At 34.6% G+C, this 13,952-nt stretch overlaps 1 protein-coding gene across 1 annotated transcript in view; it reads left to right on the top strand.

Moving 5' to 3' along the window:
* LOC141554890 (triacylglycerol hydrolase DDHD2-like) overlaps nt 1–13,952 on the top strand; it is a 75,917-nt gene that overhangs the window by 15,174 nt on the left and 46,791 nt on the right. Inside the window, exons 2-4 of the mRNA XM_074287265.1 lie at nt 3,642–3,749; nt 11,964–12,218; nt 13,231–13,512. Of these exons, the coding sequence (XP_074143366.1) occupies nt 3,642–3,749; nt 11,964–12,218; nt 13,231–13,512 (645 nt within the window). The remainder of the gene's footprint in view (nt 1–3,641; nt 3,750–11,963; nt 12,219–13,230; nt 13,513–13,952) is intronic.

Genomic DNA, 13,952 nt, shown 5'->3' on the forward strand with positions numbered 1-13,952 from the left:
AAGAATCCTTAATTTTATTTGTACAAAAACATTTCAATTTCATATAATCAAAATTACCTGGTTTATATTTTGTAATTGTTTTCTATCCTTTGATTAAAAATACATCTTGTACTTTTAGATTTGAGTCTTTTCTTCTTACTTTTATGTGATATATTTAATATTCAGTTTACTTAGCCATTTTGAATTCATTATGGAATATGATAAGGGACAGCTAGGTAGAGCATCAATCTTGAAATCAGGAAGACCTGAGTTCAAATCTGGTCTCAAACACTTAATACCTCCTAGTTGTGTGACCCTGGGCAAGTCACTTAACCCCAGTTGCCTCAGCAGAGCGAGAGAAAGGAATATGATATAAGATGTTGGTATAAGCCTAATTTCTGCCAATTATTTTCCAATTTCCTTACAGTTCTTATTAAATAGGGAGTTCTTTCTATAGTAATTTATGTTTAATGAATAGTTATGGAGTTCCCTTATTTCTGATTCTTACTTATTATATTTTATTATTTATTATCTTTTTTAGCCAATACCAAATAGTCTTGATAGTTTATTGCTTTGTAATATAATTTATGGGTTAGAAGTGATATTCCCCTTCATTCTTCCCTGGATTATTTCATCAAGTTTTATAAAGTGTCCTTTAATAGTTTGACTAGGATAATATTAAAACTTTAACTTTGGTAGTTTTGACATTTTAAGTATTCTTTTAGACCCTTCTCTCATGTGTCCTACTAGCACTATACAGTTGTGCCTAAAACTTTTAGAGATGTCTTCTGGGCTGTTATATAAATTGTGTGCCTTTCAGTAAAGATGAAGTACACAATATTTGGAAGACACTGTTCAGTGCCTAGGATTCAAAAGTGAAACAAACCAGTTCCTATCTTCAGGGAGATTACATTTTCTTGTATATAAAATGTAAAATATACACCAAGTAAGAATAGTGACAGTAGTTAACATTTATGTAGTGCTCACTGTGTATCAGGCACTGTGCTATACAATTATTTTATTTGATCATCATGGAAACTCTGAGAAGTAGGTGCTGTTACCTTCATTTTACTGATGAGGAAATGAAGGCAAAGGCCGAAGTGACTTGCCTAGGAACACATACCAACTAAGTGTTTGAAGTTGGATTTGAACTAAGCCTCAGTGCTCTATCCACTATACTAATAATTGAGAGTAGCATTAACAAAGCCTTTTAGATTACGTATCATCTGAAAAGTTCATAATACTGTTTTATTAGTGATATTAAAGTCTTATAAGTAGTCCAATTTCTTAATTTTCTTTTTATTCCCTCCCCAGAATATTACAAAAGTAGAACTTTACACTCTTAGCTCATATTTTGCTTTACCAAACCACATATTGTATTAAATCACTGAAAATGTTGAATGTTCTGTGAAATCCTTAATTCTTGTCATGAGACTTTCTTTAATGGATGGATGTCAAGTATTTAAATCTGAGGTTTTCTTCTGAAATTTGTGCTTTTTTGTGAATTGTTTCTATATTTAGGGGAATTATTTTCAGTCTTAAAGTTAATTTTCAGAAGATCAGTATGGATACCTTTTCTACTTAGAGATATTATTGTCGTACTTTAAAATGGTCTTCTTAAATTGCTTTTGCTAAGATGATGATGATGATAATAATAACGAACATTTTAGAAATTTCACCTGGTGGCCAACCTATTGGTAATGAGCTACTTTGAAATTCCTAGGCTGATCCTTAGAAACAGAGGATTGGTCTCTATGTTTGTAGTCTTTTTTGTTTGTTTGTTTGTTTTTGTTTGTAGTCTTTTCTTTCGGATTCTTCATATTGCTTCAGAAATCCACCTCATATCTGACTTTGTCACTTCAAAAATCCCCAATGGCTCTCTGTTAACTATGTAATAAAACTCCTTTCTTTGTCTCTTCTTTAAAACCTTCTACTCTCCTATTTCTCAGTCTCATTTCTTACTATTCCCATTGATAGTTAATTTGGACTCTTGGTTATTCTTCAAATCTCTGTACATTTGTGCTAGTCTTCAACCTGCCTGGAATACACTCCCTCCTTCTCCATTTCACTTTGAGCAAGCAGTCCTTTACTTATTTAAAGGCTGAGATCATGTATTTTCTCCCTATTGCATCTTTGCCTTATGTCAAAAGGCAAAGTCAAAAGACTGAGTCAAAAAGTCTCACCCTCTTCACCCTAAATCATTTTGTTTGCATCTCTTTTTATCCTTCTCTCATACCTTGTATCATACGTATTTTTGTGCCTTTTTCTTTACTCTTTTCTATTGTAGGTTCCTAAAAGGAGGCAACTTGCATCTTTGTATTAAACTTTTCTTCTGCCTTGAAGGCACTGTGCCTTGCTGGCTAGGGGGCTTAATCAATGGTTGTTGAATTTCATTGAATGTGTATATTCCTTCTGTCACTCTGCTATTTGGACTCGGAGCTTTTTGCATTGATGGGATTACATCCTTTCTCAAGTTTTATTGCTACATCCATAGAGAAAAGCAGAGAAGGATGTGAATGAAGAACAGCAATGTCACATGGTATAATGAATGCCTTATCACAGGACACTTTGTAAGCAAAGTATTATCTGAATGTCAAGTATTGCACTTCTACCAAGATGTTAGTAGTTCATTATAAAACTATGATCAGAGGCAATAGCAATGGGTACTGGAGAAAATACCGATCTGGTAGAAAGTGAGTCCTCCATTTAAGGCCTGTCTGACACCATTAGCTGAGTGACTACCGATAAGCTAATTTAACCTCTTGGCACTTGGGTCATTCTTTCACACTGTGTTAGATAAGTGACTAATCGTCTTAGAAGGAATTTGTACTGAGTTTGCTATACCAATTGAATCACAGATCCATCCAGTCCAAATCCTGGAAACAAAAGTTTTTGGTCATGGTAGAGCCTGTCTTGAAATAAAAACTACATTAACTGTTCAGAGAAACTTTGGGATAGGGAAGGAATAAGTGACAGTCTTATATCGGATAAATCATCTAATCAATTATTTAGTAGTTTGTGTTCATTGTGAACTATACAACTGATACCTGTTGGAAGTATTATTGTGGCTTCTGCTATTGCCCACGTGTACATGTGGAGCAAAGCATGCCCTTTGTTCCACATCAGTTCCTGACATTAAACGTTGTGATCAGCCAGCAGCAAATCACATAGCAGCAAGCATCAGGAATATTGAAAATCTAAAATAAGGCAAAAGGAACTAGATGGTGACTATGGAGAGGTTTGCTTTGTGTTTTAAACAAAACTTAAGGACTGACTAATGTCAATAGGTTTCACAATATTTGATACTACAGCTAGCCTTCTTAGATGTTGGAAAAGGAACTATAATTTCTACCCTGAATAAACAATTCTGATTTTTTTGGTGGCCTAGAAGGAGCCTAAATTGTTTCTTTTGATCATTTAGTACTATGATCTAGTCTTGATATAAGCATATCGTTTTCATCATAGTCACTTATATCAGGCCTTTGCTCTATACATTTGCTCTACTTAGTTGCCTTATTTTAGTAGGTATGATAGTCATATTGTTTAAGATTAGGTTTTATCTCTTTGGTCTGGAAATTAAAGATTTATCTATATCTATCTCTTTATCAAATGAATCAATATTTTAAGGATTTTATTTAAAGACGGATTATTTTTTTCTTCAGGAGCAGTCGCCTTATCCTAGCTATGGATCCAGCTACTGGAATTCTGCTGCCCCAACCAGGACTCCATATCCTAGCACATATCCTGGAAGACAAGATTTGCAAGGCCAGGTACAGTCAACAATTGGTAGTAAATTCTGATAAAGGTTTGGAAATGGAGGCTTAAAAAAAAAAAAATTAAAATAGTTTAACTATTAACATTATTTAATGTTATAATTAATTATATTTATTTAATAACAGGAAGTCTAAAAATAACAAATACAAAATATTATAGTATTTAGCTTTTATATAGTGTTTTAAAATTGTGAAATATTGTACTTGATATGGTATTCCTATTGCTATTCAAATTAATAGTTAGCATTTTAGTAACATTGAGATTGTTTAGAGGCAAATTTAGAAATCACCATAAGTTACATTTGTGCTGTAAGTTTTAACTCTTAACAGCTGCTAAGTTTTTATTCTCATGCTGGTGCATTAAGTTGGCAGTTAAAATCACTTGTGTAGTTTGCATTGAGATTGAATATTCATTGAATGTTGAACACTTATTAATTCATCAAAAGAATCATTTTAGACTGATTTTTTTTTTTAAAAGTCATAGTAAAATTGATCTGACTTCAGGAAAATGAAGGCAATTTATTGTTTTTAATTGAAAATTTCTGTCGAACATTTTTATTATAATAGAGATTACTCAGAAAGCAGTAAGAAATGTGTGAGATATTAAAAATATGTGACTTTAAAAAAATCACATAAATTAACATAAATCTGTTTCCTTTAATGGTGTCTCCATCACATAAGAATGACCCTAAGCAAGCAAAGAGTTTCTAAAAGCCAAACATGCCTTTGATTTGATATTGCTCTTTCATTAGAGATGGAAAGTTTTCTATATTTTTTTCACCCCAAGGAATGAATAGTAACATACAGACAAAAGTAGTAGATTAAGTTCCCATAGAGATTCTTAGGCTATTCTTTCAAGGGAAATATTTAGGATTATAGGGTATGATCACTGGAAACAATATTAGAAATCATCTACTTCAGAGTTCTCATTAGAAATTCAAAGGGGAAGTGACTTGCTCTAATTCTTCCCTCCCCCCCTCCCCCCCCCCCCCCCGCCCCGGGCAATTGGGGTTAAGTGACTTGCCCAGGGTCACACAACTAGGAAGTGTTAAGTGACTAAGGTCAGATTTGAACCTCAGGTCCTCCTGACTTCAGGGCTGGTGCTTTATCCACTGCCCTACCTAGATGTTCCAACTTGCTCTAATTCTAAATGGCAGTCACTCCTAAGGTTTTAAGCCTGGCAATAGATCTAATTCACAGTAGATTCCTTGAAATTCAGCATAGTGTGGTAGTGAGCTCAACAGATTTGGACACAAAGAAATTGAGTTCTGATGTTGTTAAGGAGTGCCTCTGTCACTTAGGGTTATGTACTAGCATTAAGAAGGAACCATAAAGATTTTTTGTAGAAAATGGGATTTTAGCTGAGATTTGAAGGAAGCCAGTGATGTCAGGAGCTGGAGAAATAGGAGAAAACATTCCAGGTAACTGGTGAAAATGCATAGAGTTAGGGGATGAAATGTTATGTACAAGGAATATTATAGTGTCCCATGTTTACTGTCTTGTAGAGTACATGGATGTAAGAAGATTGGAAAAGCATGAAGGGGCCAGATTATAAAGGGTTTTAAAGGCCAAGCAGAGGGTTTGGGGAGGTAATAGGAAGCTTTTAAAATAGTTTTAGGGAGAAAGCTGATGTGGTCAGTTCTGTGGTTTAGGAAGATCAATCTGATAGCATCATTTACAAATGAATGTGCTGTAAAAACAGTTATTGATAAAATGATATATTGAGAAATTGTCAAAAGTTGATAAATCCACAATGGTTGAAGGGTAAAGGGATACAAATTGAAAATTTCCAAGAACTGAAACACAAATTGTTAATAATTACTTTAAAAAGTATAAATTCTCAAGTTTTCAGAAATTCAAACATTTTTGGAAGTACTACCATTCACTTATCAAATTGACAAAAATAATTAAAACCCATGAAATTCGATGTTGTTTGAGTTGAGGAGAAGCAAGTACATTTTATTTATTACTAGTCTAATTGCAAACTTAGAGCATGTTTTTAGGGATGTCTGTCAATATGTAGTAAAAGTTATCCCCTCAGAAATCCTATTCTCTAATCCAATAATTCCATTATTGGGAATATATGCTGAAAGTATTATTGAAAACAAACAAGCAACATTCTCAGGATTTTTATAGCACTATATACAATTGTAAATTAGGACCACTGGCAGTTTAAATGAGGTTTCTTTTCTGAGTTTAAAAAGCTTTAAAATGAGACTTGATTAGTTTTTCTTAACCATTTCAATTTCTACATTTAACAACTAAGCCTCTCCAAATGAATCATCCTGTAATAATTCAACATCTGCTCTGTAGAAGGAAAAATGCACAAGTTGTTTCCAAAAGAAATTTATCAAGGGAATTCTTTATAGCAAATTGGAATTGAGAAAAAGGGTGTTGTAGTCCTTCAGATTTGCATCCAAATTGGCATGGTGGTGTATCGGCTTTCTCAAAGATGGCTTCCTTGCATTCTTTTTTTTGTAAATGAAATGTCTCATCTCCAATATGTAATAGAGATGCTCTTTCCTTTTAGGAATGTTCTACTTTAGTGTATAGAACAAGATGTACCTGTTATCTTCACTTTTAGATTTATGCTTTGGGATCTTTGAGCACAGTGTGGTGGGGAGAATGAGAATGTGTGATTGGAATGTTTCCTGATCTATTTAAACTTGTCTAAGAAAGATGATATGGAAAACCGTAGTTCTGATCTGAAGTACTATGGGGTTTATTCAAGACCACACATATATTTACGTTTGAATTTAAAGTTGGGAAAATAGGAGGAAATAGTTTCTTTTTTTATTTAAAAAACTTTTTTTTAAATACTTTTTATTTACAAGATATGTGCATGGGCAGTTTTTCAGCATTGACAATTGTAAAACCTTTTGTTCCAAATTTTCCCCTCCTTCCCCCCCACCGCCTCTCCCAGATGGCAGATTGACCAATACATGTTAAATATGTTATAGAAGAAGTTAAATACAATATATGTATACATGTCCATCAGTTATTTTGCTGTACAAAAAAAAGCAGACTTTGAAATAGTGTACAATTAACCTGTAAAAGAAATAAAAAATGCAGGGAATAATATGTAGTGGTTTATAGTCATCTCCCAGAGTTTTTTCGCTGGGTGTAGCTGGTTCAGTTCATTACTGCTCTATTGGAACTGATTTGGTTCATTTCATTGTTGACGAGGGCCACTTCCATCAGAATTGATCATCATATAGTATTGTTGTTGAAGTACATAATGATCTCCTGGTCCTGCTCATTTCACTCAACATCAGTTCATGTAAATCTCTCCAGGTCTTTCTGAAATCATCCTGCTGGTCATTTCTTACAGAACAATAATATTCCGTAATATTCATATACCACAATTTATTCAGCCATTCTCCAATTGATGGGCATCCACTCACTTTCCAGTTTCTGGCCACTACAAAGAAAGCTGCCACAAATATTCTTGCACATATAGATACCTTTCCCTTCTTTAAGATCTCTTTGGGATATAAGCCCAGTAGTAACATTGCTGGATCAAAAGGTATGTATGGCTTGATAACTTTTTGAGCATAGTTCCAAATTGCTCTTCAGAATGGCTGGATGTATTCACAGTTCCACCAATAATGTGTCAGTGTCCCAGTTTTCCCACATCCAGGGAGGAAATAGTTTCAAGAATGAAAATGAAAGAAAACAGACAATTTAAACTACGTAGTCATACAGGATACTAGCCAATTAATATGGTCATGATTCTTTCAAGAAATTTCTGCCTCTAATGTCATGAAGGTGATCTTGGGAATAGATCTTTTTTTTTTTTTTTTTTTTTTTGGATTTAGCAAAGGTTATCCATGTATTTAAATCGTAATCTTAGTAACATGTATAATTTGGATTCAGTTCACTACTTACTTTACTATGCCATTATTGTCATATTGCCCCCCCCTTTTTTTTTTTTTTTTAAATGCTGAGGCAATTGGGGTTAAGTGACTTGCCCAGGGTCACATAGCCAGGAAGTGTTAAGTGTCTGAGGCCAGATTTCAACTCAGGTCCTCCGGACTACAGGGCTAGTGCTCTATCCACTGTACCACCTAGCTGCCCCTTGCTTCTTTTTAGAAATAGCTTTTTGTTTTCAAAATAATATGCAAAGATAGTTTTTCAGTTTTCAACATTCACTCATGCAAAACTTTGTGTTAGAAATTTTTCTTCCTCCCTTCTTTCACCCCTTCCCTTAAATAGCAAGTAATTCAATATGTGTTAAACATGTACAATTCTTCTAATCATATTTTTACATTTATCATGTTGCACAAGAAAAATCAGATCAAAAATAAATGAGAAAAAAACCAAGCAAATGACAAAAAAGGTGAAAATATTGTGTTGTGATCCATACTCAGTCCTTATAGTCCCATCTCTGGATAGAGATAGCTCTCTTCATCACATAAGACCATTGGAACTGGCCTGAATCAGCTATCTCATTGTAGAAGAAAGCCATGCCCATCTATCATCATATCTATTTATCATTGTATGGTCTTGTTGTTGCCATGTATAATGATCTCCTGGTTCTGCTCACTTCACTTAGCATCAGTTCATGTAAGTCTCTCCGGGGCTCTCTGAAATCATCCTCCTAATTTTTTTTTTATAAAACAATAATATTCCCTTACATTCATATACCATAACTTATTCAGCCATTCTCCAGTTCCTTGCCACCACAGAAAGGGCTTTTAAGTTAGTTTTTTTTTTTTTTTTTTTTTTTTTTCCCTCTTTCTCCTTTCCCCTCCATAAAACAAAACAAAACAAAACCAAAAAAATCCTGGTAACAAGTATAGTCAAGCAAAATAAATTTCTGCTTTGACCACATCCAAGAAAATTTATATCTCCTTCATTTTGTCAGGAAGTGGGGGGGGCATGCTTTATCACACTTCTAGAATCATGGATAGTTATTAAGTCTTTCATGTTCTTTGTTTTTATAGTGTTATTGAATAAATCAATCTCCTTATTCTGCTCACTTTATTTTGCACCAGTTTATACGTGTCTACTGGGTTTCATTGAAACCATCCCATTTTTCACTTCTCATGGTGTAGTAGTAATATTATGTTACAGTCATATACCACAGTTTGTTTAGTCATTCCCCAATTAATGAGCAACCATATTTTGGCTACTAAAAAAGGACATCTCTTTTAGCTTTCTTTTCCTTCTAATTGGAGGGCTGGAAAGCAGAGAGCTAAAGCTTTCCTTCATAGAGGGCAAAGATGGGAACTTCTGCTCACTCCACTTTTCATTAGCAGTTTGGTCTGACTTCAATTCCACCCTTGATGGTGGGCCTCCCTCCTTCTTTTCAGCCTCCTTATATATTGTCTTCCCTTTTTAGTTGCATTTACGGCACATAATAGTTACTTGTTTATTGAATTAAATAAATATTTTTGCACATATGGGAGTTTCCTCTCTTTGGGTCTAGTAGCAGTATTGTTGGATCAGAGGGTACAATGTTTAATAATTTTAGGGGGTTATAATTCTAAATTGCTTGACAGAATGACTGCCAATTTCTGTCACCATCAGCAGTTCAGAAATGTGCCCATTTTCCCCACTGCCCTTTCTTTTGTTATTCCTTTTTTTTTTTTTTTTTTTTGGTCATCTTTACCAATCTGATTAGTATGAGGTGTTACCTTGGAGTTGTTTTAATTTCATTTCTCTTATTTTAAAAATTTGAAGCATTTTTCTATTACATTTGTTAATAGTTTGAATTTCTTATATTGGAAACTACTTGTGCATGTGGCCATTTATCTCTTGAGAAATGGTTCTTATTAAGTTACAAAGATGATTTTGATTGTATTAAGATTCAGAGTTAAGGTGGGGTTTTTTTAATTGAAGCTTTTTATTTTCAACACATATGCTTGGATAATTTTTCAACATTGACCCTTGTAAAACCTTGTGTTCTAATTTTCCCCCACCTTACCTTCCCTCCCTATATGCAAGTAATCCAATATATGTTAAACATGGTAAAAATATATGTTAAATCCAATATAGGCATACATATTTATACAATTATCTTGCTGCACAACAGGGTTATGGTTTTAACAAAATAATTAAAAATTATTAACTTCATCACAATTTAAATAGAGAATTTGTGCTTCAACCTGGGTTTTAATAGTAAATTTGACTATCTTATAATTTGAAGTTGTTTAATCATTATATAGTTTGGAAATGAAAACTTTAACTCAACCTTCCTTTCCAGCCTCATTACATTTCCACATTCTATAGTCTTGTCAAACTGACTTTCTTTGTTGTTTCTCACATATAATACTCTACAACCTATGTCTGTGCCTTTGTTTAGGCTATTTTCATATTTAGAATATGTTCCTTCCTAATCTCTGCTTCATAGGTTAAGATGCAACTCAAGTATCACTTTAATAGGAAGCTTTTCCTGATTCTTCCATCTGTTGGTGTCTTCTCTCTCTAACAATTTTGTTATCATTTTGTATTTTATAGCACCTACTACAGTGCCTGGAATAGAGTAGGTAATTACAATGCTTAATTGGTTTTAAAGTATATTTTTATTGTTTTTACATTGCATAGATTTCTCTTTGTGTTATATATACAAACAAACCCTATGGAATGAACAGTAGTGAACTGATTTAATGGATTCTATACAAAATTGCAAAAAATTGAAATAATTTTCAAATGTGGGAAATGATGAGATAAATGGGCAAAATGTAATGAAATCTATCATTACCAACAAATATGAAGAATACAAATGTAGAAAAACTTGACAAAATTATGAAGTTTTAAAAAAAGAACTAAGAGAATAAGGTATATATACAATGATCATATGAGGAAAAAAGAAATGAGAAATTAGATGATGCTAAAAAATTCTCCTTTACTTAAATTTAATTAAAAGTACTAACTCAATTTGATTATATTGAGTTTAGCTTTCAACAAAATACTTTTTTAAAATTATTAAGCTTATCACAGTTTAAATAGTACTTTGAGAGTTTGTGCTTCAATCTGGATTTTTAAATTAATAGTAGATGACTGTCATAATCTGAAGTTGTTTAATCAACTATTATTTTGTTGTCTAAGAAAGAGAAATTTTTATATTCTGATTTTTATTTAGCAATATATTCAGTTATTTTGCATATTTTAAAGTATTTGTATGAGGGTATGAGGATACTAATTGTTTAGATAGAAGGGGGTTGTGTGTGCGCACATACATACACGCACATGACTGAAGACACTTATGTTTGGAAATGATCATTACAGATTATACCCTCAAAATAAGAGGTACCAATTAAGAAACTTGGGGTTTTTATATTGTCTGGATCTCTGAATTAGTTACATTAAATGGCATTAGGAGGGACAGCTAAAGATGGTACAGGGGGATACAGCACCAGCCTTGAAGTCAGAAGGATCTGAGTTCAAATCCTACCTCAGTCACTTAACAATTACTTGCTATGTGAACCCTGGACAAGTCACTTAAACCAGTTTCCTTGCCCTCTTTCCCTTCCCCCCAAAATAGCATTAGGAATCTGTTACCTAAGTAAATCATTACATTAATAGCAAAAGTACAAAAGGTGCTTGAATCTAATAAACTTTCACTAACACATTACCTTCTCTGATACATATTCACATTATGACAGGAATACAATGATTTCCTGTTATCTGTTACTCTTGGTCTATAACTACGTTTTCTTGCTTGTGTTGTATAAGGAGACTGAGAGTCTCCCTTACTAGTATTTTTGTTTTTGTTTTTGTTTGACAAACTAGGTCATCTTTTGGCACATTTCTTACTAAATCTTAGACCACTGAGTGAGTGTTGCCTCAGATAAACTGAGACCTGGAAAGACCTTAGCTTAAAAAAAATCAGGGTCTCCTAATGCATTTGGGATCATCTCCAGTTATCTTGACCTGTGACTGGCCACTGGACCTAAATGGTCCTGGAGAAAAAAAGGGAGGTAGGTGACCTTGCCGCTCCCCTCTCACTGAAATCCACTTCACTTGCATGTCATGGCATCTCTTCCCTGACATCATGGTCCTCTTGAAGAATGAAGGACAAACAAGAACAGAAAACTATGCTGAATTCAGAAGAGATGATAAGAATGTGATAGAGAAGTGAAATGCATCAGAGGTCTCTATCTGACTGCAGCTATCTTCAGATCCTTTTTCTCATTTTTTTCAGGTCAGGTATAATCATCCTATTTGAACTCTTAAACTGGTGGTCTTTCTCTCTTTGATTTTCAGGGAATGGATTCATACACAAATGGAGCTTATGGTCCGCCATATCCCACAGGCCCTGGAGCAACTGCATCCTCATATTCTGGGACTTACTATTCTTCTGGACATCCTCCAGCTCCTTATCCTACGGATGTTCCAAGCACTTACCATTCCCCTGGCAACAGCCCAACCCCTGTTTCTCGTTGGACTTATCCCCAGCAAGACTGTCAGACCGAAGGACCTCCTCTGAGGGGGCATGTTCCAGGATATCCTATGTCACAGGTGAGTAGTTTTTATAAGTGAAAAATTTGTTTCAGTGCTTTTGAGCCCTTTAGAGGGAGTGACTTTCTTTAACGATGGTACTGACTCCAGAAGACACTACAGACATCCGGGCTATGCTAGAAATGTATCTGACAGTCATTCTGTATTGATGCTTTTTAAACCTCTAGCTGTTTTCTCCCCCTGTTTGGAATCTGCCTTCATCTGCCTACAAAATTTTGAAACCAAAGCTCTTTGGAACTAAAACTGAAGTCCTTGATCCTGAATGATTTGGCCTTTGTTTGGTGTTTTTCCATATTAACATGGTACAGTGAAGAGAGACTATTGGATTTGGACTCAATCTGGATTTGAGCTCAACAGTTATCACTTAGCACCTTAGATAACTCCCTGACCCTCTCAAGTATTTGCACTTTTCTTATCTATAAAATAAAAGATTGAATGAGAACTGAATTTCTTTCTGTGGTTCTCTGTAATTTTGGCTGTGATATATTGATAGAAGGTTATTTCGTTTTTCAGAGAACAGCACTATAGTGGGTGGATACATTGTTCATGATAACCTGTTATTGAATTATTTCTGCCTATAAGCCATAGAACTGCCTTTCTGCTTATTCTTTTACACCAAAGCCTCTTAACCTGTGGGTTTTGACCCCATATAGAGCTGACCAAAAATTTAATTAAAAATGCAACAGGTAATGAATCCAAGATGTTTCTGGCAGCACTTCCACACGATACATTGTGCACTTTGCACTGTGCATGCACAAATGCTTCCAAAACCACCTTGGAGACAGGATCACATAAAAATTTCTTGAGTGAAAAGGGGTTGTAAAAGGAAAAAAATTTAAGAAACCCTGTTGTATATCACCAAAGATCCTAAATCTTTGGCATAGTTTACAAAATTGAGAATCTGTGTTGTTCCCTTCTCTATCAGAGGGGAGTTTCATTTATAGTGCAGTGTTTTGGTATCTTCATTCAACTTTGGCAATGACCAGTTATGGGTCTTCTCTTCTTACCCTAGAGTCCAGGAATGGCCCACCCCCACTACTCATATGGGGATGGAAATCCTAATGTCCCGCCACCAGCACCACCACCCCTCCGAACACAAGAGCAGGTATGGACCTCCTCTGGGGTTTATGGAATGACAACACGCTACTCTTGGCCTTCTTCAGCTCCACCCTCAGCACAATCTGGGAATTATTTTATGTCAGGATCCACTTCGTCATGGTCCAGCAGTGCATCTTCTCAGCCACCTCCTTCACCCCCACCACCTCCACCACCCCCTCCCACCCAGGATTCCAAGGTAAAGACATGTGGAAACATTGCATTTTATATGTTTAAGAGGGAATGAATAATAAATGTCTTCATTGCATTTATCTTTGTTAGTAAGAAATATTATGTTTCTTCATTTGAGTAAAAAACATGATGAGTAGGTGCTAACTTCTACCCTCTCAAAAGCTTTGACTCGGTTTCCTGCTTTTTCCAAAGAGACATGGAATTGGCTAGATTTCTTTGTCGTACTTTCAGAATATTAACTCATAGATGATAGTCATTCCAAATATGGGAGACTACATTTGGAAGTCCTCAGATCATCCATATACACAAAAGTCAGTGGTCATGGGCTCTATAATAAAATGTATGTTTTAATTATCAAGGAATTGAAGTTTCACCTAAGTTCACTTTCCCATAGGTTCCTTTTCAGGAGTTTGTCTCACAGTTTAGCTTACTGGGAAAGGACTATTT

The sequence above is a fragment of the Sminthopsis crassicaudata genome, chromosome 2 (genome assembly GCF_048593235.1).
Source record: "Sminthopsis crassicaudata isolate SCR6 chromosome 2, ASM4859323v1, whole genome shotgun sequence".
In the NCBI taxonomy this organism is placed as follows: Eukaryota; Metazoa; Chordata; class Mammalia; order Dasyuromorphia; family Dasyuridae; genus Sminthopsis; species Sminthopsis crassicaudata.